Source organism: Micropterus dolomieu, linkage group LG06, assembly GCF_021292245.1.
Source record: "Micropterus dolomieu isolate WLL.071019.BEF.003 ecotype Adirondacks linkage group LG06, ASM2129224v1, whole genome shotgun sequence".
Classification (NCBI taxonomy): domain Eukaryota; kingdom Metazoa; phylum Chordata; class Actinopteri; order Centrarchiformes; family Centrarchidae; genus Micropterus; species Micropterus dolomieu.
The window spans coordinates 26,774,322-26,800,306 of NC_060155.1; the positions used below are offsets into that span (position 1 = coordinate 26,774,322).

The 25,985-nt window shown below is 39.4% G+C and overlaps 1 protein-coding gene across 1 annotated transcript in view; it reads left to right on the forward strand.

Annotated features, from left to right (window-relative positions):
- The window catches only part of astn1 (astrotactin 1), a 398,026-nt gene extending 375,028 nt beyond the window's left edge, over positions 1-22,998 (forward strand). The window contains exons 21-24 of the mRNA XM_046052123.1: positions 4,768-4,903; positions 9,133-9,233; positions 10,788-10,971; positions 22,705-22,998. Of these exons, the coding sequence (XP_045908079.1) occupies positions 4,768-4,903; positions 9,133-9,233; positions 10,788-10,971; positions 22,705-22,942 (659 nt within the window). The 3' untranslated portion in view covers positions 22,943-22,998. The remainder of the gene's footprint in view (positions 1-4,767; positions 4,904-9,132; positions 9,234-10,787; positions 10,972-22,704) is intronic.
- The last annotated feature ends 2,987 nt before the right edge of the window (positions 22,999-25,985 follow it).

Sequence of the window (25,985 nt, forward strand, 5' to 3'; positions counted from 1 at the left end):
AGTGCAATCAATACAAGATAATTGAAGAAAAGAAGAAGAGCACAGGAAGTGCATGTTAGTGGTTAGGAGTTAGAGGTGTACAGGTATTGAGAGGCTTTTACTGTATAGTGAGAAAAAAATGGAGACGAGAAACGAAATCAGCTCATAGAAAGCACCTATTAATCAGAGGTGCATAAGATCAGCTGACTGTTCTTTTTACCTCACTGTATAAGCGTCAAAATACCTGTGTGCTAGCCTGAGAAGACCTCGGTTTGAAACATTGCAATAAATGATACTGCCTAGTGGGATTCATAATTACTCAGTATGCAGGTCATTCCTATTTTTTCACTCTAAGCCCATTTATTCAGCGCTATGCCCACAGGTTTGTTGGATGTGCACATTTAAAGTCCATTAAAGTTTATGCTGTGTGACCATAAACTTCAATTACCACAGTCACAGAAAACTAGTTTTGCTGGATATCATGTACAATGTGTTAAACATTAGTAGCTAACCTTAGCCTAGCTAGTCATGTCTGAGTGCACAAATGCACTTCCTGCCAAGACAACTAACATTAGCTAACTCTTCTACATGTCATTCTAAAAAGGAGACAGCGATAGACTCCATGGCCTTGCCAACAGTAAATATAAATAATAATTAAATCACCATACTACATTTTAAAGCATTTCAATGGAAATGAGCGACGTAACGTCAACTTACCTCCATCTAGCCGGTACAACTCCGTCTCCAGTAGAGCTAAGTGCTGGTCAGAGCTGTCAGAGCGAGTGGATTGTGGCCATGGCCATGCAGTTGATACAAACCCATGATTGGGCAGTCAAACCCACCAATAGAATCTCTTATTTTGACAATTTTTGCAAAACTTTTCGACTTGCAAAACTTATTAACTTGCAAAACTTTCTGACTCACAAGGAAAACTTTTTGACTTGCAATCAAAGCGGGCAAATTAGCAATTAAAACTTTTTGTGACAAAAAAAAAGGCCTGTTTTTAATTACAAACCTGTATCACTTCCTGTCTAACTTCTTCTGTGGATTTAACATTAAGTTCAAAATCTGCAGCCTGCATGTACCACCAGAGTGAGTATAATAGTCCGTGCAGTTACAACACAGTCTATGGTTACAACACACTCCACGCCTTGTGTCTTTTTAAAGAGACGCCATTATTTACAATCACATATCCTTATCTTTTGGGGAGGTGAGGAGAACAACTTCTGAGGTAGGTCTGAAGAGGGTCTTCACTGCCTGTTGCCGGACAACCTTAACTTCTACCTTCCTTTACTAAGAAGTGCTTTTGTGATGATTCCCATCGGCCATTCGTTCCTTCTTGTCTGGACAATCCTTCATTAGGACATTGTCACCGTCCTTGAGGTTCTGTCCTGTGGAGCCATTTCTGCCGAGTCTGGAGTGTATTAAAGAATTCCTTACGCCATCTTGCCCAGATGGCCTCTGCCGTAAACTGCACAGTTTTCCACTGGCGCTTGAATAGGTCTCTTTTGGTGAGGTCTACAGGAGGCAGAGAAGGAGCACCGATCTTCTGAGTAAGAAGTGGAGCAGGTGAGGGGGGTTTCTGGATCAGGGGGAACCAGAGGTCTTGCATTGATAATAGCAACCACCTCTGACATGAAAGTAATCAAGATCTCATGGGTAAGATTTGACTTTATAAATTGCATGAACGTAGAATCCAAGATGCGTCTTGCTGTCCTAATCATGTGTTCCCACATAGCACCCATGTGTGAAGCTCTCTAGATGCGCCCCACAAAGTTGGTCCCACAGTCTGACCTCAAGTGCTTGACAAGACCTCAGATTGAAAAGAATCTGCAGAGAGCATTGATAAAACTGGAGGTGCTCATAGACTCTACGACCTATGTGTGGACGGCTCTCTTTGACATGCAAGTAAATAGCACTGCTCATACCTTACTATACATGCAGTAACCTCCCAAGGCTCAAAGACGTCCAGCCCTACGTAGGAGAATGGGGACACCCCATTTATGTATGATGCTACCGATACACTTCTTGGCACCTACTATCCACAAGCAAGGAGAGGGTTCATTTCATTTCCTTCTTGATGAAGGTCTGACTGAGTCATACGCCTCCCACTCTCAGTAAACCGTCTTGATCAACGATGGGGTGATGTTTTCAAAGGGGGCTTTTGGTTGGAAGATCTTTCTTGGATTCTGAACACTTGTATTCATCAGTGTACAACTCATGCTGCACACAGTTGATCACTGTATTCTCAGCTTGTGTTGGGTCTTTTGCCGTTAAACCTTTCTTGTAGATATGCCAGCCATGACAGTGGTCGTCTTCAGTTGACATGGTAAAGCTGAGAGTATTGTGCAGTCGAGCAAGTGTCTTGGTGACAGTACTCCAGCTTGAAAAGCGTTTACATTGCTTTGAATCTAACAGATTCATTGGAACTTGAGTTGACATGGTGGTCATCTTTGGGCTGACTTAAGCAACTGTATAATAATGTACAGTTATAATATGTAACTGTTAACTGTTAATACTTACGTACCATTACCTAAAATTTTATTATGAATGCAGGACCATTACATGAAATGTTTTGTTTTTTTATCAGTTTTACTTAAGTTGAAGGGTTATAACCACCTACCAACACATCACTACACCCAAAATCAGACAACACCTGTATTCACCTGAGCCTCTCCCATGAGAAAAAAGCAAACCCCGGACCCCCACCTCATCTTCAGGGATTCTTTCCTGCTGCCCAGGCTGGTGGTGACACATGTAGCTAGCTATGTTTTCCCAGCTGGCACTGCATACGTCAAAAGGGCATTTGGCCACCGAGGTGTGTGTTTCACTGTGAGCGGAAAAACCCTCTGCCTGGAAAAGCCAAGTCTGTGTGTGTGTGCGCGCAAAGGTGTGGAAAGAGATGAGGGCTCTGAGGTGGTCATCTGTGACCCTCCGCCACACAAGCAGTGCCTGTCTGTGTGTATTTATTCAATATGTGTGTGTGAAGTGATGGATGCCTCACGGTGGTCACCTGTGCCTTGCCTCCACGAGAGAGTTCCCTCTGTGTCTGTGCCCGCATGAGTGTGTAAATATGTGTACTGTATGTGTGCTCTGAGGTGGTCACCTATGTCTTCCCTGTCGACCCTGGCCTGTGTCACCAGCTGGTAAACAGTAGGCCAAGTGCCATGGAGTCATGGAGAGCGAGCTTGAGGAGGAAAAAAGGTGTGTAGCAGCTGTCAGAGAGAGGTGTTTATCCAGCGCAGAGACTGACTCACGACTGAAAGATATAAACAGTGCTGGAGATATAAATGAAAAGTGACACTGTGAGGCTTTGCACCACTTAGCATATTAATTGCTGGTTGGAATATCTGTCTAGCATGTAAGGAGGCATATAGAAAGGAAACAGTGTTTAAAACCTCACTGGAGAACTGACTTTGGAAAGACACTGAACAAACTTATAAACGCAACACTTTTGTTTTTGCCCCCATTCATCATGAGCTGAATTCAAAGATCTAAGACTTTCTCTATGTACATAAAGACCTATCTTTCTCAAATATTGTTCACAAATGAGAATGAGCTCATTGAACAGCACTGATCTGAAGTTTCCAACATTTTTCAAATGTAAGGATGATTGTAGGTCAGTACGGCCCAATCCCAATGTCCCCCCTAAACCCTGAGCCCTGAACCCTCACAGACTTTACTGACGTCACCTGGAAAGTGATTGAGTTTAAGAGGCTGGGAGGGCTCAAAATGCTGTAAACAGGAACAGGACAGCCCTTTGACTCTTCATCACCTTGACAACGCTGAAACACATTGCACACTTTTTATTTTATGTTTTTGCCAGATTTAAAGTCCTGCAGGCTCTCGCCCTACAGAGTGGAGGAGAGGTAAATGTCAGTCTACATTTGTCAATAATCAATGCATTATTGTTGGTCAAAACAGCATCATTAAGCAAAAACTACAATAAATAGTTGAATAAACTAAGTATGTAATAAGGTTATTGCATTCCTTTGACTTCATGTGTTCTATGCAGCATCTTAAGTTAACAATTTTAACATCAGCGTAGGTGTTGATGCTTGTTTATTTACTGTTTTCTTCTTCTCTTACAACGTGGATTTGGCGTGATATTTCTCTCGCTTCCAGGCTTCCCCTGGTAACCCCAGTGTTTCACGTCATACCGCTATGAACTGTGGGCAATTCCTTCAGCCAAAGTCAGCAGAAATGCGGACTCACGAAAAGGGTCTATAAAGGGCTCAAAATGTCATTCCCATTGGTAATAATACTCCATCCATCCATCGTCAACCGCTTATCCTGCATACAGCGTCACGGGGGGCTGGAGCCAATCCCAGCTGACATCGGGCGAAAGGCGGGGTACACCCTGGACAGGTCGCCAATCCATCGCAGGGCCACATAGAGACAAACAACCACTCACACCTAAGGACAATTTAGTGTCACCAATTAACCTAGTCCGCATGTCTTTGGACGGTGGGAAGAAGCCGGAGCACCCGGAGAGAACCCACGCCCGCAGACATGGGGAGAACATGCAAACTCCACACAGAAAGGCCAGGGCAACTGGGGTTTGATCCCCGCGACCTTCTTGCTGTGAGGCGACAGTGCTAACCACTGCACCACTGTTCCTCCCAAGCAAAGTTACTCTCAATGGAAAATCATGAAAATACCACGCAAGAAATCATTGTATGACAAAAATATTGACAACCCATTTTCTCAAAATGTCCATGAACTTTGGACTGAAATCCTTAAGTGAATTATGTCTTCTCAACCAGAATGTCTTTCTCTCTGCCACAGAAACCCTTTTGAGCTTTGTGGATGACATCTTGTCTGGGGCCAGGTCTCCATGTGTGATGTTAGGTGACATCCCCAACCTCCTTTCCTCCTCCATCAGCATGATCATTCGCTGCCTGGAGCCTGACACCACATACATGTAAGTTACTGTCCTTTTTTCTCATGAACATGTAAACTAAACAACTTGATTTATACCATGGCCTGGGCGAATACTCACTTCCGATTGGCTTCAGGCTGTCCATTAATTCCAGATAATGGACCATGTCCATGTCCATTTCCATCAGGAATTAATGGCTTCCCCAGCCCCATTGATTCAATTCAGTTCAATTCAATTTTATTTATATAGTGCCAATTCGTAGTAAATGTTTTCTCATTGCACTTGTTATATAGAGCAGGTGTAGACCATACTCTAATCCAATCTAATCTAAATCCTGATTATGGACACATCATTGGATATTACCCCTTACCAAATTAGTTTTAATAGAAGCTTGTGTTTTGTCAGATGTGTTTTAGATTCAAGGTAAAGCAAATTTCTACCTTTTCTATTCTATGTGACGGCTGGATTGGCATTTGGAAACTGTGTTCTATTTCTATTTTATTTACTACTTTCAAGCAGGTTTTGAGTATGTAGTGTTCTCTATAAAAAAGTGACAAAATTAAGTATGCTCGAACGCTCAGTAACTTTACTAAAAACACATGATTTTTGAATGTGCTACTGATGTAGACTATTGTCCCACAATGCATTGCATTAGGGAAATGGAGGAGCAAGTCACAGCTGGAAAAGATTAGAGTAATTGTGACTGCGGTGAGACAGCTCCTGAAAGACGATAGAGAACACATAAAAAAAATGATCTTTGGACAAACATTTGGTTTTCTCTTTGTTAAGTTTAAGTGGCATTTCAAAGTCACAGTTTGATTGACATCTTATGTTGCACAAATTGCATCAAGTGTGCTAATTTCTTGTATACTTTGCCATAAAGAGGATGTACCAACAGATATTTCAACAGAAGCTCTAGCTAGCAACACACAAACTGATTTCTGTCCCTTTTTAATGTGTTTAGTCTGGCGAAAGTAGCACAAAATAAGCCTCCAAAGTGTTACGTTTACTGGTGTATTTAACATGAAGAAATAGAAACAGTACTTTTTAGTTTAGTAAGCGGTTAGCTTCCACATATAGTGTTTCGGCACATAGAATGGCACAGATGATTAATGCAACACCTGACAATTGTCAAAAGCCAGAACGGTCCGTACAGTGTAAGCACTTAGCAGACTTTACTCTTTACTGTGCAGTAGGTGTTGGAAGTAAACAACTTTTCTAAACTTATAAAATATTAAACATTTGAGGCTACAGTCTACAGAACCTTTATTAACCTTAGGGAAAGATAGAGTTAGGAGTTAAGTTCTTTCATAATGTACTGTAACCATTGACTAAATCTGGGTGTGAGAATTTTACTGACCAAGGTTCATTCAGATTAAAGGTTACAGCTAAGGGAAGTTTGTGTTCTAGGATTAAGTGTTACTAGGTAGAATTTGAATCAGGATCATTTGAGTAAATTTTTCGAGTAAACGTACATACATTTTATTTGCCATTAGATAAAAAGACAATAAACTGGATTTTATTCCATGATAGATTTAAATAGTTTTGTGTCTGGGTATGTGTATGCCCGAGTAAATAAGTTTAACAATGTGATGCAGTAGCCAAGATGTAGTTCTTTCTCCGAGCACAGACAGATACAGACCGGATGCTCCGATGCTATCTTACACATGCTGACACTTATCTCACTGACAGACTGCCAGGAGGGAAGCCACACACACTTTGTAGAGTGGAAAAGGGACAGAGTAAGGTGTTGAGAAAGAACCAGAGGCAAAGTTTGGGGTTGAGAAAGAAAAAGAGGAGATAGTGAGGAAAAAGATCTGGAGGGCGGAAAAGAGCAAAACAAAAGAGAAGAAAAGAGAGCAAGAGGCCCAAGGGCGGAGCCTCTTCAAACTATTTTGATATATGTGGGCTGAGTGAGCAGCTACACATGCCCTTTTAATCCCAGCATCAGCAGGGCTCCTGCTGTCTCTATCCTGTCTGGCAGCTCATTCATCTCTCTGAACCATGTCCTCGTCTCTCCCTTCAGGGCGCTGCACAATCATTATGTTTTGTCTACAGACAGAGCGCACACAAAGCTTGAGATTGGTGCAGTTTAAAAAGAGAAATATTTGAAATAAATAAATTCCGATCGTAATTAGGCATTTAAAAGGTACGTCATTTCCATTTCGCCATTCCTTTTACTTTCCCTGTTAGCTATTCGATTTGCTTAGCTGTGACACATTAAGTCTGATGCTGGTAAAACCCGCCTCATACCCTAGCTAGCTTTTCCAACATTGTTTAGGCGCCAAGAAGACCCTCTTAAGAACATAAGTGTTTGTGCCAGGGCATGTTGCCTTGATTTTTCTTCCCTTAAAATGTTCAACACTGCTAAATAAGAATTTTACGAGATATTGCCAGTGAAATGGAGCACCGATCCTCAGAGAGTGTTGCACCGGTGGAGACACCCTTTAAGACAATCTGCCTGCAGGTCTCTCAGTGGGGACGCTTCCGGTGCAGGCTGTGCTCTCAGGGCAGCTCGTTTGTCACGATTTCTTTTTTCACATCCGCCAAGGATGTAATTTAAGGCATTCTTGGTTGTTGTTTTTTTTTCTACACTATGCCTCATAACAACGGTCATTGTGATTGATTTAAATTATCCGGAAAATGTGGAAGCCAAGCTGTATCCAGGGGTGCGTTTCAGTACCCACACAACCATACTATTTAGCATGCCAGAAAAATATTTATGTCCCAGTTCATAGGACGTCAAATGCAGTATGCCAAAAGTACCAAGATGTCTTAATGCATCTGGTTGAAATTTGCAGTGTTCAAGCCAGCATGCTTGTCTGACATTGCCCTGAGAGCAAAGCCTGCACTGGAAACGTCCCCAGAGAGAGACCTGCAGGCAGACTGTGTTTAAGTTGAAGGTGTCTCCACCGGTGCAACGCTCTCTGAGGATCGGCACTCCATTTCACTGGCATTGTCCTTTAAAATTCCTGATATATTAGTGTTGGACATTTTAAGAGAGTGAAAGCCAAGGCAACATGCCCTGGCACAATCACATAGATTCAACATTCAATACTTCATTGCCATATCAACATGATTGACTGGTATTTGTCTTAGTGAGCCCATTTAAACAAAAAGAGAAAAAGACAAGAATATTAAAACCACTCACTCATACACTTGCGTTCCTAAAATTGTCTTCTTGGCAATTAAACAGTATTGGAAAAGATAGCTAAGGTATGAGGCGGGTGTGACTCTCTAACCAATCAAAGAGCTGGTTACATTTCATGGCTAATTTCCATTGTTTAACCTTGTTTTATTATATTGCTAATAGGAAAAGGAAAAGCAGGGAAATGCAAGTGGCAAAAGAAATTGCCCTTTCAAGTGTCTGATTAAAATCTGTTTTCTTAATTTAAATCTTAATTTAATTTGTGAATTCAGTTAATTATTTCTGTTTTTAAACAGCATTGTCAAATAGATTTTTAAATTCCATTATTTATTTATGAATTCATTGATGTACTTTTAAATGCTGTACTTACTGACTGTGCTGTTGTTTTGTAAATCACTTTTTAATTTGAACTATTTATTGATGGATTCATATTTCATTCGTAAATTATTTTATAATTCCTCTTTTTATTGCTATTAAATATCAAATAATTAACTATTTTGTCTATTTATGCATAGATTAATACATTCATTTGTAAACAAAATTATTTTTGTCTTATATTGTACAATTAGTTAATCATTTATTAAATGCTTTATTACTCCATAAATATCAAGCCTTTAAAGACATGTTGGAAATATAATAATAATAATAATATCTGTAGTCCACTAACCTTTTTATTTGAATTAAACTCTGTCTATATCTTTTCTTCAGGTCTCTACCATCTGCTACTGTTTGTCTAAACCCTTGGCGGTGCAGGTGGATGTAGTTTATATTTTGCTCACTAGGTGGAGATATTCATTCAGTGATATGACAGGTTAATAGCTCTGTATGAAGTGCTCATTGTCAGCCTGGCATTAGTGAAAAGTCCTGCATTGATAATGCAGGCTTTCATCTCATCTCATCAAAGGAAGTCTTTTAATGGAATTAACAGCTGCATGAAATAGAACAGCTGCAAGATGTTTGCTGCTGCTGCTGATGTTGGTAAAGGCGAATCATCGAACTCCATTGCTGGAAATATAAAGGACTGGATAAGGTTTTAGACAAAGAAAATTATTATTATATCACTCACAATCAGCAACAGATTTTCTTAACATTTTAATGTGCGTGTGTGTGTTTATGTGTGAAGGTTCCGGCTGTGGGCAGTAGACAACACAGGGCGCCGTTCTAGCCCAAGTGAGGTCACCATCAAAACTCCGTGTCCAACTGTGGATGACGTCAAAGCACAAGGTGAGGAAAGAGACACAGACTGGAAGTCAGAAAGGTGAATCATCTTTCAGCACTAATCACAGGTGGCTCACAGCGATGACTTTCATGTTCAGACACTCTGGAAATGCTTGAGGTGATTGTGATGCAAAAAAATTTTAACATCCAAAACTTGTGCTTTGTTCATGTTCAGGCTTTGTGTGATTTAACATGGGTTTGTTTATTGGATTAAATTTATATAGTAAGTCAGATATGTTGTATTAAAGAAACCCTCCCAGCTATATTGACAATAAAAGTGTGTTATTCCTTATTCTCAAAAATTCTCAAAAGAAATATTTTGCCACTCTCTGTACCAGAGAGAGATTTATAGGAAAGATGTTATTGCACATCCTGTAGCTGATTTGTCTAGGCCATTGCAAAAGTGCTCTTGCCAGTGAAGTGTGATACTACTGGCTTACGCTGTTGATTTCAGTGTCTGGAAATACATGAATGGTGTGAAATACAATACTTCCACTGTATGGCTCTGTTTTAAACCAACCTTTTTGGCATTGTTAACCAATGGATAAGTTTCTAACAATTTCCTATTTGAAGAAAATCTCCAGCCACTTTGGCACTAGAGGGATATGTTGATGATTTATTCATTTTAAAATGCTATTGATATCAAGAAATGCATGTAAAATGACATCTGTCTTATTCATCTAAAATGCAAAGTGTCCCTGCAGTAGAAAAAGTAAAAGGAGAGAGCATCACATTTTCATAGCTTTACCCTATTTTTCTTAAGAGACTCTGGTGTGGAGAAATTATCGGAGGGAATGGTTCTCCCACCATAGAAGGTAGCATATCAAACCCACATCAAACAGTGTCTCTAGTCGACTCAGTTAGTCGATTAATTGATTGGTTAATCAACAGAAAAATTTAATGCAGCCCTTAGTGTCTCCAAAACAGCAGCAAAGTAGTAGTAGTAGTAGTAGTAGTAGTAGTAGTAGTCCAGAGACAGCTGAAATATCATTACATTAGATCTTTTTCTTTTGTCTTACACTGAGGATCATTTGGTATCAAATAGCACAAACCAACCACTTTGGTAAATATAACTAAGTACATAATAGAAGATAGCCTTCAAGCCAGTCTTTCTGCCAGAACAGCTTTAGGAAGTTTGGCAATGTAGTATAAGGAGCAACAATGTCCAAATAGGGAGCAGGTTAGAGTGGATGGATGGGTCAGACCCAGGAGACTGCTATTCGTGTGCTATGTGAAACCAAAAGTCAATGCTGAATTATTATTTGAACCCAAACCATGATCCTTTCCTGAACCTGACTAAAATACTTCGGGTGTCTAAACAGTTGTACGTTGGTTAGGTTTAGGCACCAAGACTTCTTGGTTAGGATTTCTGGCAAAAGAGCTTTCTGGCAGAAAGCCTTCAAGGCAAACTCCCATGTGCTGTAAGTAAGCTGTTTGCAGATTACTGTTGTCCCTTATGACTGGGTAATGATGTCATTTCATACACTGTCATTTCATACTATGTGAAGTCATCTAGTGTTGCTGAGCGTTGTTGACTTATGTTTCTGTTTGCTATTCCAGAAATAGCCGATAAGATTTATAACCTGTTCAATGGTTACACCAGTGGGAAGGAGCAGCAGACAGCCTACAATACTCTGATGGACCTGGGTGCTCCCACGCTCCACCGTGTGCTCTACCATTACAACCAGCGCTACGAGAGCTTCGGAGAATTCACCTGGAGGTGTGAGGATGAGCTAGGACCCAGGTACAGTTATCTGTGTGTGTGTGTGTGTGTGTGTGTGTGTGTGTGTGTGCGGCTACTCCATTCATAAGTTTCCCTCCAACAAAGAAAGTGCAATCTGTCATACTGAACTTGTATAACTGATCTTTAAAGAATAAGAGAAGTGGCAACTTGCCAAGAGTTTTTGTTGGTTTGGTGTGAAAATCCATAAAAATTATACTAACTATTACAGATATGCTCCATTAGTTATTACTTTACCCCTCACTGCCCACGTGAAACTGACTAGTGAAGGGATAGATCAAAGAGGCTGAAAAAGGTTTGCAAAGTGATTTTATGGTACCTTGGAAAAGTATTTTTTGTATTTTTGAAATACAAAAATACGGTAGTTTATTTGGAGTTTTTATGATATAAAATTAGGGTATTAGGTATCTTATTTTGATGTATCTTTGCCCATCACTGGCCAATATGATAATTTTTCCAGCACAATTACAAACACATCCTACAGAGGCTCACACATCCGAATCTGCATGGTATCAGCCCATTCAAAGCTCGGCTGTGTCCCACTCTTGTTTTGATTCTCAAATGTGGGCAGATGTTTCGCTCCCAGCTTCCAAAGTGATTCTTGGCGGTTGTTTGTGTGAATTAGAATTATGGGGGAGATTCATTCAAACTGAAGCTGAGTGAGCTTAACCTCTGTGACATCACCAGGGCCATTTAGTAACGCACAACCAGGGAGGGCCCCAGATTTCCCCCCAAACTACGGATAAGTACCCATAACATAAAATTGTAGCTTAATGTTTTATAAACAGAGCCATGTGTCCGACGTAAAATCGACGTATAAATGGCAGTCTGTGGTACATGCTTGCACTTTGGCAGGTGAAACTGATTAGCCAAGGCTCCCTTAATTCTCTCTGTTTCTCTCTCTGTCTGTGGGTTCCCCCGCCCTAAATGAAAGGTTGTTTTTAATGGGGATCATGCTGGAAAGAGTTGATGTAATTGGGGGAGTTGCTTCTGAAGTGTTCCATTAAAATACACTTAGATTAACAGTCCCCCAATTTAGTTAAAGGGAGGGATGATTAACGTTAATAAAGGCACCTCAGAGCTGGAAAAGCAGTAGAGAAGTGCATTCAAGGTAAGGCCTAGCAACAGGAAGTATAAACATGTTTTGTTTAGCTAAGTCATCAAGTGAACATTAGACTTTCCTATGTATCTGGTTTGGTGTGAGGAAAGACTCTATAGTGAGCCTAGAGATTAGCTGTATGCTGTCTATTGTTACTTACAGCTCCACTGCTGTGTATCTAAGTGTGGTGATAACTTCCCCACGGTGTCATACACACTGTTTCTCTGACGTTATTTATATGTTGGGAAAAACAAATGCAACATATTAATGTTTGCAGGACAAAAATACTACTGATACCATTTTTAGCACACCAAAATAAGAATTTACAACGTTTCTGACTTTACAAGCATCCACTATTGATGTTGGCCAGGTTCTGTAAAAGCACCTAAGATCATTTTGATCATTGTCATTCAGTTGGACAAAGGTTGACTCCATCAGATGGGTCATGAATAGCATGAATAAACATTCTGGTCATCTTAGATAGTAGGATAAAGATTATATTCTTGGTTTGTTGGTATAAAGTATCACAGCGTAGTCAGGTTGGTAGACTTTGTGGCTGTGCGGAGATGCTACTGTTCATTCAACCTACCAAATCACTAGGGGTCTAATCATTTAAACTAACAATTGAAACCTGGTTGTTTTTGTTGTGAGATGTTTTCATCTTCATCCACATCCAGCAGTGAATCCAAACCCGATTCAGGCAAAGATTTAGAAAAGTTACAGACTGAATATCATATTTATTATTTTTAATACATCATCACAGCCCTTAGACACTTCAAAATAACTTGTTCAAATGGTGACATCACAGGCCTGTGACATCATCAGCCAAATAATAATTGACTGCCAGCGTGCACACCTAGTATTTATTAGCAACTGATTCCTCTACCTGCTTCTTTTCTTTCTTTTTTGAAATGTTAATCTTTTTTGGAGATAACTTTACTGTTATTCTTTTAACAAAAGTTATGTTAACATTCAGTGTTAAGGCCTTTGCACACCAAATCCATATTTTTCGTTTGCAGTTTTTAAATCTGTCACCCGATTTAAATTGCTACGCACAGTGACCCAGCACACTGTGTCCAATGCGATTGCTATTCACAATGTGAGACACAATGGAGTCGTCAAGCAGTGAGAATGATTTTGTGGACACCTCATCTGCCGCAGCTCCTGATGCTTCTGCTTTTTTGTCTATCGCTCCTCTCTCATTTCCTCCCTCGCTTCTTTTAAACGTGTGACAGTTTTGGACGAAAAATACAGACTTTGTCTGCAAAGGGCTTTACTCATCAAAACATATTTTATGGATAGTGCTACTAGAGGTCTAAAATTTCACAAAGAACCTATAAAAACACCCACGACAGCAAAGTCTGCCCAAACACTAGACAGTTCTTCTCCATAACAGTCCCATTTGTTTGTGGTTTGTTCTTAAATCACCATCTCTTTGGCCACTTGAGAAGGAATATACCTTTCTTATACAAACAACACATCTGTGGTACCACCAACAGTAAACAACAGAGCAGACAGTCTCCCCTCTAGAACACACACACATACCACATACCGTACATGTACAGACCACAGACACACACATTTCATCTTCCCAAATCCTCTCAAGGTTTTATGAAGAATTCCCCAGTTTCCCTGTCACAAACACTGAGGACTGAATAAACTAGATTTTCATTAGCTAGTCAAAATATAGATAAGTCAGGCTCTGACTCAATGTAAACTCATAGCATCCAAGTAAGCAATATCTGGAAACAAATGAATGAACAAATGTGGCTTTATCGTTCTTGTGGCAGCAGATATTCAGATTTGCTGTTTTTAGAAACATATCAAGTCTCACTGACAAGACCGCTTGGCATCCTGTGGAGGACATTTTTGTTGCCTTTTTCAATCAACATTGCGTGACGTTTTAACTCAAACCATAAACTCACTCAAAGGCTGTCTCTCCAAAACTTGACACTTCTTTCCCGAGGGCCAGACCTTGTCATCGCCAGGGGAGTACCCATCATATAAGGCACGCCGCTTGGTTGTTATAAACGCTAGATGTTTTGGCTGGGCTGAAAGAAAATCCTTCGTCCTGGCCATTTCAGTCCTGACCATGTCCTTGGTTGGACTCCATGCCCTTTGATGAACTGAATAATATTTGATTTTTCTTTCATATTTTCTTTCTGTTTTTACATGACCGTCTCTCTAATCAGACGAGTGCTTGTGATAATAAGTATTGTTATGGTTGGAATTTCTCTCAGGAAATCTTAATCATAATCACAGCAGACTGTTTACTTTGCTCTCTGACTTTTTATAGTTGAGAGGACAAAAATACACACAGTGAAAAGTCGATCACATGATCCGTTTATAATCATCACAAGAGAAAAATGTTTTTGTTGAAGCGAGGCTGTGAAGTGACATGCATTGCTATTCTTTTTGACCGTGGCTGCTTGTTAATTGACAGCACATAATGCTGCTGCCAGTGTTTGTGTTTCATGTTTTAATATGCCAGTGGGGACTAACCTCAATGCACACTCACTGATGGAGACTCGTGTCACCGTGAGGACAAAAATTTAGCTCCCCAAAAGTAGAGACTGCTTTTGAGGGTAAAGACTTGGTTTTAGGGTTCAGGTTATAATTGAGTTAAGGTTAGGGGTAGGATAAGGGTTGAGGTTAGGCATGTATTTGTGATGGTTAAGGCTAGGGTAAGGGGCTAGAGAATGCATTATGTCAATGAGATGACCCCACAGGGATAGAAGAACAAACGTGTGTGTTCTCTCTCTTTTTGAATCCGGTCTAATTGTTCTCATGTTTTTTCGGATTTTTATTTTTGAAAATAATATAGGGTTTGGGTGGGTTTGCCTCAAGTCTGTTTCAGATCAGAATGAAGCCATCTGGTGTGTGTTCATTGTTAGAAGTAATAATCTACAGCATTTCTATTGAAACGCTGTTCTAACACCAGAATTTCTGGCTCACTTAAAATCAACCAGAGATAATTAATCAATCTACTCAAGCATATGAAGGAAAATGAAGTATTTTTAGTAGTTGTAAAGTAAGTGTGTTTACGTTTATTCATTTAGCACTTTTATCCAAAGCGACTTACAATTGCTATACATGTCAGAGGTCGCACACCTCTGGAGCAACTAGGGGTTAAGTGTCTTGCTCAGGGACACAATGGTGGACGGTTACAGTGGGGAGTTGAAACCAGGTCTCTCACAACAAAGGCATAGTCTTATCCACTGCGCCGTCACCAACACAGGTGTGTGTATTCACTTTGCCATGTGTGTATGTATATATATTCATGTGTATCACATATGACAGTGCACATGCGATTACATACCTGCTTCCATGAGCACAATCAAAGCTACACAAACGTTTGGGGTGGGGTTTTTTTAAGGAGCACTCACCTTGTACCTTGGAAACCATTTTCCACTCCTATACATGCACGAGGTGTTATGGTGACAACCGTTGCTTTTTGGAACCTGTTAAACGTTCTGCTCCCCTAAAAAATGAAAGCATAAGAAACCAAATTTATTATTATTATTATTTGGACATTTATTTATGGCAAATAAATATCACAATTTCCTCAAACCAATAAAATATGGTGCAAAATATTGAGTACATAAAGAGGTTTCAGAACGGCATTATGGCAGCACGTTACCAGTACCAGCAAGAGTGTTTGCAAACAGGCTGACTGACACAACTGGCATCATTAAAATTATTTCTTTCTCCATGCAGTTTTCAGAGTTGAAAACATTACTGAGGCTGTAAGTTGCCGTTATGGATCTGTCATTATGCAGTTGCAATAGGGATGTTGTCCTGCTGAGCATCCATAAGTACATGCAACATTCAAAATATACTCCAATTCCAAAAACAGTTCAATAGGATTCAATAGGACTACTTCAACCAGCCAGGTAAATGCTACGAGGATGTTCCATCTCATCTCTATATGTAAAATGGTTTGCAAATTAGAGAGGAATGCCATAAAATGTATTAACACATAGCAGGAAATATGGTGATATGCTATACTTTTACAGAAAAGCAGTTGATTTGGAGTGAAAATGAGACAGAATATGAAGTACTGTAGAAACCACAGGCCACACAGCGTCTCTATTATTACAGTGTGTTGGTCAATGCCAACTTTAAGTTCAAAACACTGAAGAACTGCAGTTTATCAACACAATCAAAAAGGTCTTGTGGGTCATCATTTGAATGGGTGTTTGACAAGAGGATATTAGTTTGCCACAAAGACTGGAATTCACACATTAAAAATAAAAAACATATTTTCTCGCTCCTAATGGTTGGTTTTAACAGGACCATGGTCCAGAACCAGAACAAACTGTAAATCAATGTCCTCACTAGAGAAATTGAGAGAAATAATTTAGATTTGTTCTCCTGCAGTCAGGTAGGTTGGTAGGTTGGTTGTTAATGTTGTGGTCAAGGCATGAATTTAGCATTGTCCTAGGAACAGAAAAATGTAATCGCAAAAAGTTTTTAGTCTGGGGCAAGCCTTAATCCATGTCTGTGAAACTGAGCCATCTCAGAAGCACCTTCCACACCCAGCTCACTATCTTTTCCAGGGGTATCACCTCTGGCAGAAGGTACAGGTCAGTAGGAGCCCGGGCAAAACGCCTTAACCGGAGCATCGATCAAACAATATTACATGTGGAGTTGTTTACTGTATGTGTTATTTTCTTTATACACTTCTGTCCTTTATGTCTACATTGGTGATGTATGTATTGTATTGTTAGAGCAATTCCATCTGTACTGATTAATTCCACCAGCCTAGCCGTGTTGTAATAAAAACTTATTTCTAAGTGTGTACTTTGGTGTGTTTTGTAAGGAGAAGGAAAAGGAAGTGATGTGGTCAGGGTTCCCACAGACCAATGAGCCAATCAACAACAAGGAGCCGTGGGCAGTTGTCTAGCCGCATACCATGATGTTTCACATTGCAGCACGCACTAAGTCCGGTGTCGCCTGCAAGAAGCATGCAGCCGGCTTAAGTTTGCTGACTAGTGCCACAGTGGAAGTTTGATTATGCCCCTGTCATAGAGCAAAGCCCCCTGTTCTTTGCTAGAAAGTAGTTCCTATGAAAATGGGTGACAATGAGTTCTGTGGATTATCCAAAGTAGTCATGAGGCAGATGTGATGAAGATATCAGCATTACGTCTGCATCATTACTATCGGGTGAGTCCATGATGATTAGTGGAAGTATAATTGTATTATATATATATGCATATATTCTCTGTGGTTTGCTGAATATTTTGCATTCTACATAAACTTACATTGATCACGCAGGAGGGAAACCTCATACCTGCAGGTGGGCTATGTAAAGTAATCTCCTGAAACTGGTCTGCATGTGAAAAGGGAATCTAGAGAATTAGAGATGTGGATAGGTAAAAACACTTAGAAGCAGAGAAATTTTTTGTTGCTTTTTTTTCTTTCTATTAGTATGGTCATTAATTTCATTTTACTGGTGCATATTGAATATTTAGCCTGGGGGCTCTGATGTGTCATCAGTTCATCAGTTTAATGGCCTGTGGCTCTGGTGACTCTGCTGCATCCAGCAGACTTGTGGCTTGGCAGACTGGGGGCTCTGTGCTGTAGAAGTGCTGGTTTGGCTGTGTGTATATGGAATGAATAAAATCTTTGCTACTGCCATTTTCTGACTTTAGATAAACACTTGACAGAGTTTCACTACAAAGGCCAAGTGGGCTGCATCAGGCTTAATTATTATTTCTGCACTCAGTGTCCCCTTGAGATGTATTTATATGAATGTGCATCATGTTACTAATGGAGATGATTTTTCAGCTGTTCAAGTTTTCCTCCACAGGACTAGCTCTGTATGTGCCACGGCCATTTATTTTTCCACTGTTTTAATTTTACCATTCTTACCCAGACCTTCAGCAGCCACTAGGTGCTTTGGGTGAAATTTGGAATGTGTTAGTAAGAGTTCACCTTACCCTGTGAGCGCCCTCAGACAGGAAGCAGTGGCGGATGGTAGGTTTTAGGTTCTGTCATACAGTGATGTCACTCTAAAACAACAGCACAGCCACTGTGTGATTTATGGGCTGTATATCTCAAGGCTTACGTGCATCAAAACTGAGATTCCACCTTTCTTCAGATACTTGACAATAAGCGTTTCCCACAGTTCATTGCATTTCCTGTTTGCTGACTGCCTGCTTGACTGCTTTGAAATTTTGTGATATGAACTACTTTAAAGTAATTCATATCACAAAATTTCAAAGCCACAGAACAACCAATGTAGAGGACTCAACAGTGTTGGGGGAGATATGATTACTAGCTTTAATAGAAGCTAGTAAGTTGTACCTTTTTGTTAAAAACAACTTATTGTCACAATTATGCAAGCAGGGTAGCAGGAACACAAGGGACTGGACCCAAATGCAGACACCGGAGGCAGAGCAGGTGCAGTTCAAAGATTTAATGACAAAGTCAAAATACAAAAACGCTCACAGGAGGGCAAAGCATGCACAGATTAAAACCAAATAGACAAACAAATCCAATAGGGAGGTCCAGGGAAATAAATATCCAAAAACCACAGAGAACAAACACTAGAAATGGCTGGAACCCTTGACACAGGGATTAAGACAAGCTGGGACTGAAACAAAGGAACACACAAACTAAATACTCTAGTGAGGTGAGGCTAACTAGAGACAGGTGACACAGGCCCGGGCAGACATTGAAAACTGTTGGGAAAACACATAAAGTAATGTAACCTAAGACACATGAGGAAGGATTCTTACAAATAAGACAACAATTATGGCTGTGCACCACAACATACGCACAAGTAGACATTGAAATGAGATATTTATTTGAAGTGTAGCAATGTTTTTTCTCCACTTGCTCCCCTGGTACACTTGGATGACTTCCTATGTGCCAAAGTAATAGAGGAGCTGCCCAGTAGTGCAGTGCAATGTGGTGTCAAGGAAGACAGTTTACACCATGTACCGGCTGCTGTACAGACCAGGGCCCAATACCCAAATATGAAATAAACAAACACACAACGCTATTGGGGCGGCTGTGGCTCAGGGGGCGCTTTGAGTGGTCAAAAAGACTAGAAAGGCGCTATACGGAACATTTACATTATTCCAGCCAATCCAGCAGTGATGTGTCTCAGGTAACGCTACAGTAAATGATTTGCCTACAGACATTCAGCTTGCTTTCTGCGTGGCCAATAAATGCTGTTGCTGTGATTTTAGCAGGAGAGTTGTGAGTTTCGTTGTCTGGAGCTGGAGTGCTGGCTCTGGGACCGTCTCATCCCCTCTGCATGTTAGCTTTGCAGCCGCAACCGTAGCATCAATTTTCTGACCCATGACTTACTGCTAATATGCTCTATATTATGGTATTTGTCATAGTATTGGAAACCCACATTTAAGATGCTTTTTTAGAAAAGGGGTCACAAGTTCAGTCAGAGACACTCAACATTTTCAGACTTTTTCAAAAATGGTTACACAGTTAGTCTCTGCTGTTTGGGGAAACTTAAATTAACCCCACCAAAAATACCACACGAGGAGGACGTCAGGGTGGTGGAGGGAGCTGCAGTAGCAAAAGGGGGTAGAATACTACACTTTAAAAAATACTCTGTTACAAGTAAAAGTCTTGCACTGGAAATGTTTGTACTGTATGTATAATCAGGAAAATGTACTGTATTAAAAATAATAGCTCTCAATGTAGAACAATGATATTGTATCTTAAAGTTTCAGAAAATTGTAGTGAAGTAGAAATATAAAGAGGCATTATGTATCTACTTCCCTACTAAGAGAAAATTTAAATATATTTGGCTGTTTTGTTGACTTTAAAAAGGCATTTGATTCACTTTGGTATGATGGACTCTATTATAGCATCCTCCAATGTGGTATAGGAGGAAAGGTATACGACACAATCAAATCCATGTACACAGAAAACAAAATTAAATTGGTGACAAACACCAATTTTTTTACTCGGAGGAGAGGTGTTTGCCTAGGCTGTAATTTGAGTCCTACACTGTTCTACATAAACCAATTCGCAGTGCAATTGGACCAATATAATTGGACCACCACGATTCCAACTCCAGAATAGTGTAGTGAAGTTTTATGCAGATGACCTGGTGCTACTGTCGCCCACAAAAAAGGGACTACAGCAGCAGCTAGACCTCCTACAACAATACTGCCAGAATTGTCTCCTGGCAGTAACCCCCTCAAAAAACTCAGATCATGATCTTTCAAAAAAATGCCACAAAAACAGACACCATTTAATTTCTAGGAAGTATCCCAATAAAAATCTGGTGTAAAATATGTGACAGTGTTATTAAGCCGATTGTGCTATATGGAAGAGAGGTTTGGGGTCCACTCAGTCATCATAAGTACAACAGATGGGAGAATCATCCCATTAAGACCCTAAATGCAGAATTAGGGCAGTTTCCACTGATAATACATCCCTAAAAAAGAGCACTAAACCTTCTGATGCACATCAGCTCAAGTCCCCAAGTCCTCTCCAATTCAAAGCTCTTAAAAACCAAGAGCTGAACCCGGTGAAGACTCACTTACTAACACCAATTAGAGGAAACCAAATGATCACGCAAAGCAAAAATGCTTCTTTGGAACATTGGGAGGAAGAGACAAAAAACCAACACAAACTAGAATCTTATCTGACTCTAAACAAAGATTATGAAATGGCTGGATATCGCTCTACTATCAGATATCAAGCAGAGGCAGCTTCTTACCAAGTACAGACTCATTGACCCTTGCAATTGAAAAAGGGAGACATAAAAAGTCCTGGTTACCAAAAGAATATAGAGAATGTGAGCACAGTATAACAGGTGAGGTGAAGACAAAGACGCATTTTCTCCTGAAATGTGATAAATATAGTTAATAAATATGTATACATTCTTCATAGTCAGTCAGATATTAAAAGGTCAGCTGTGGGACATAAAGGGTTACACATCACATCCTTTGTGCCTGTTTAAATCCAATCTTAGTCATATCTTTAGACATTTTGGAAAGAAATTACAAATGGAAACTCTTAATGTGGCCAAAACTGATAGGGATTGTGACTTCATAAGAGAGCAATAGTTTGAAAAATTCCATTTCAAAGAACTTGATGATAACAGTAAATTAAGAATAATCCTAGCAGAGGGACAAACGGCAAACTTTGCCGCCAAGTATGTGTCCCTGTGTCACAACCTGAGGGACAGCGAGTGACTCAGCCAACTGTTGCACTCAGTGTGCGTTGCATGGCAGGTTATATCGTGTTCACTTTTATTTGTAGTTTGCGTTCTATCTATATTTGTTATTTTAGTTTTTGTAATGTATAACTGCTAAATTGAATGGTCTTGATTTGATTAATCTTGTTTGTCAAATGTAAACTATTTTTGATTTTCTTGCAAACCGCTTTGGACATTCATGCCAATAAAGCACACCGAACTGTACTGACACAGTACTGTAAATAAAGGGCAAAACTGCATATATGATAAGAGAAAGCGCTACCTGAACTTACTGGCAGAGCAACTGTTTTTCAGAAGTTTGCATGCCAGAATATAAAGCACATTAAGATATTTCACAACCAGTCCTGCCTGTATCACTCTTGTCATCCTAGTGAGAAAGGCTGGGAGTGTCTTTTTCAGAGAAATAATATACTTACTTACATTTATCCAAAACCTACCTTGATGTAGACTGAGAAAGGGCTGGAATTGGATGGGAATTGTTTTCATGTTTACCAGCTGAAGAAAAATGGGTGTATTTCTGTTTAAAGTCTTTCTATTTCGTCGTAATGAAAAAGATTTGCCAAATATTATCTTTGACATCACTGACTTCATTATATTAACTTTGACTTTGTATAAGAAGTTGACGTAGTCATCGTGACATCACCGGTTGCTTTGTGAACTGCCATTTTGAAGTCTCGAGTTTGGCCGATAGGGCGCTGCCATGTTGAGTTTTGCAACCAGCGGCACCGGACGTGACCATATTTGGACGAGACGTTGGAGCTAACGGCCATGTGTGGCGCTAACTAGCTTGCTTAGCTAGGTGCATCTGTACTTATTCAACTTAACTGTCATTTTGACAGGGCTGACAATTTTGTTAAGCAAACAACAGGTTTAAAACTTAATGTACTCACCAGAGGAAGTCCTGCCCTGAAGCATACTCTGCTTTATGGTCCATTTTCCTCTAAATGGGACCATTATTTAGTAAATAAACATCATGTTCTATTGAAGATGACATGAAACTAATGATTGACACCATAAACTCATTAGGAAAGTGTTTACTGAGGTAATAAATACCATTATTTCTAATGTTACCAGACTTCATTTTGCAACCAGAAGTGACGCCTCCTGCTCGCCGTTCAAGAGAATGCAGGTTTAAGGGACTTCCGCATTGGAATCACATCTCAGACCGGAAGCTTGATATTAACATATAACAATCATCACCACACACACACACACACACACACACACACACACATAGGTGTAATTAGAGTTAATTGTATTGTACAGGTTGTTTTTGTTGAGTCTACCCACTCTACTAAGAAAGGTTTCATTTATATTTTTAGTGTTTGTTTATGAATGACAATCACTCTCACTCTCAACAGCTTTATGGGTGTTATCAAGTTCTTGAAAACCAACAAAAACACACGTTAACTATTTCTTCCCTTTGTTCCAACAGGAAGGCCGGCCTCATCCTCTCCCAGTTAGATGAACTCTCCCCGTGGTGTAAGGGTCTTCTTCAGGAGCCAAAGATTGGCCTCCGCAGGATGTCCCTAAAGTTCCTGTCCTGCCGTTACACTGACACAAAGGCCTTTGGGCTGAACTGGCCGGACATGGGCCAGGACGTACACAAGGCCTGTGATGAGCAGACGCTCACTGTCATGTATAATGACTATGGAGAGCCCAAGGAGCTGTAAAATTATTCGGTTTCAGTTTGGATGTCTGCAGGAATATGAGATTTGTCAGAAACAAATAAAATGCAGGATTCCCATTTGTTTCTATAAGATGTATGCATATATGGTGTCATAAGCGAATTCGTAATAGTATTTGAAATGACATTTACTCTATTTAGCCATACCACATTATTGGTAAATGTATTCAAATTCAGATAATCATCTAATAAGCACGAGCTTTGTTGATCCATACCTCTTTGCTGTGCTTTATTTGTGCCAAGCTGAAGTCCACTCCTCCCTTGCAATAAGTGAAAATGAACAAAAGGGACACATTCAACAGATGCTTCACAATAAAAGCCCTCTCATTGGTCCGTCTTCATTGCTGACAGACTGCATAACAATGATACATATTTTCACTGTTATGCATCTGAAGGACCATTGGAAGCCTGAGGAAAGACGTGAAGCAAATAAAGCCTTACTTTACTCATCACAGGGTTGGCAGTTTGATCCCAGGTCTACTGAGTGTTTGTGTCAATAGGAAAATGAGAGGCAAATTGTGTAGTGCTTTGGATAAAAGTGCACTATAAATGCAGCCATTTACCATTTACTGTGATGCAGCTGCAGGCACAAGATAAACTTGTTTACTCAGCCACAAAGGCTTACTTTGAGCTTTTTGATTAAAAGTTGATATGTTTCTCAATTTGGATATTTTTAGTTTAGTTTAGTTAGTATAGGTGTGAAATATTGCAAGGCAGGAATGGATGAACCTAATAAGCATGGAAAACCGAAATTAATCAGATATCAGCTTTTCAAAAACTCGGAGCACTTTTTGCAGTTCATATTTTTATTATTTAAATGTCATGAAAGAAATCCATCTTACAGTGAAAAGTAACACAATTGGGGAAAAAAGCTAAAAATATGTTATTTTTCATCTTGTTTTATATTTGATGACATTAAATGAAATTAACACAAATTTGTCAAATTAACAATATCTTAGTTGAACTAAACATAAGACCATGCATTTTATTTCTTTGTTGGATTCAACAATAATTGTTTTAACATTGATACATGAAGAGCCTATTGCGAAAGCATTGACATCTTTGTAGTGTAGCATCTAGATGGGAAAGCGCAATTTCATTTGCCTTCTTTATAGTCAGTCGGATATTAAAAGATCAGCTCTGGGGCATAAATGGTTACACATCACGTCCTTTGTGCCTGTTTAGATCCAAACTTTGTCATATCTTTTGGTGAGAAATTACAAATGGGAACTCTTGATGTCAAACAAGTGGCCAAAGCTGATAGTGATTGTGACTTTTTATGCCTGGATACAGTTGCTATAGTTGAGTTCTTACGCATGACTTTTCTTGTTAAGATTTAACTGTTAAAACCCATTGTAGCTTCATGTTCACTGGTACATTCCAACCATTGCTTAATATTTTACAGCTTCTGATGCTTGTTGTACGTATTTCTGAATAACTGCAGCACACGCAGCAGGTGAACTTCATGGGCTAAAACATCTCTGCAGCTATGATTTGGTATTGGCTGCTGTCTTGTGTGCAGTTGCTTATACATCAAGTCTTATCAAGAGTTGCAGCTTTAGAAGTTATCACATCTTGTTTTACATTTTTAAATGAAGTGCTCCTTGTGAACTAGAACATTCAAACATGTTGAAACATTTAATCCAGTGTAACATATTCAAGGAAATGTCATGTAGCGACTGGGGAAAAAGCCAGTATTTTACAGTTATCCATGTTTCTGTGAGAAAGGTGAGGTAGCATGTAAGCAGTTGAAGCTAAAGAGATTTTACGAAAAAGGTAAAACAAAGATTAGAGAGGGTGGCCTGCTGGGAGGTATTTTAGTAGAATAGAAATTCAAAAAACATTGTACATAGCATTATCATAAAGTTTTAGCTATATAACCTGCTGAATGTAGTATTGATAGTTGCATTTAAAACTGTTTTACTAAGTAACAGGTATCACAGAGGAAGGAAGGAAGTAGACACCTTGGTTCATTTTCTCTACTTTCAGTAAAACCTGCCAAACGATTTGACAATATTTGCTTTTATCGTTTAACCGTTTTGACATCATTCACAATCCAACTAATGAACGCTGTTAAAAGTGAAAATTTTGTATTGAAACTGCAAATTAACAGTGTCTTAATGTTTTCATCTGCTTCTCTGTATGTTTAAACTTAATTCCACAATGTAAGTCTTTGGAAAGACTTTTCTGACATTTCCACTAATACTGTGTTATTGTGAGTATTTTTTTAACTTTTATTTTACTTCAATTTGTTATCTTTATTATTATGTTATCTCTGTGCAGTGGGCATGTTGGAGATTGATGTCAAAGAAATGCCAATGTATATTAGTTGTTGGTTTTTAACAAAGCTCATATGTGAATACTAAAATGGACACTTGTAGATTTTTGTATAGGCAGCAAAGTATTTCATAAATGCATCACATTATAGCACAGTACAGTGTTTTTCTTCTGTATATAAATGTATAACAGGTGATATTTTACAATGTTATTTTACATGTGCTTTAGTAGATACAATATTGTACTGTAATATCTGCTGTGTAGCTTAGTCTAGCAATTGGATTAATCTGCTGATAGCAGTTCTGATGTAAAGAGCAGAGGGTTATCTTTACCTTCTTTGATCTGATGTTATCCAATATCTGAGAGTGGACTGGACCTTTGTCAGAAACTGTAAGTGATTGGTTGATTTAAATACTAAATGACAAACTAATTCAGTGGGACTGAACATAAAATAAACAAGATGGAGACCTTTTGACCATTGAGAGAAATGGGAACCAACCATCTACTATCTGCATGATATTATTGTGTCTATACTGTATGTGGCTATCATAAACTTTTTCACTTTGATCTTTGCTACTTCAAAGAACAATAAAGAATATATTGTGAAATGTGGCTGCATAGATATTCTTCAGCTGAGTCCAACAGAGCCTACAGAGAGACCAACAGATGTCAGTGTGCACTATTTAGTTTTCCATGCTCTTCAGTTAATTTTTTGTAGCAGTCTGTATGTACACTGAACAAAATTATAAACG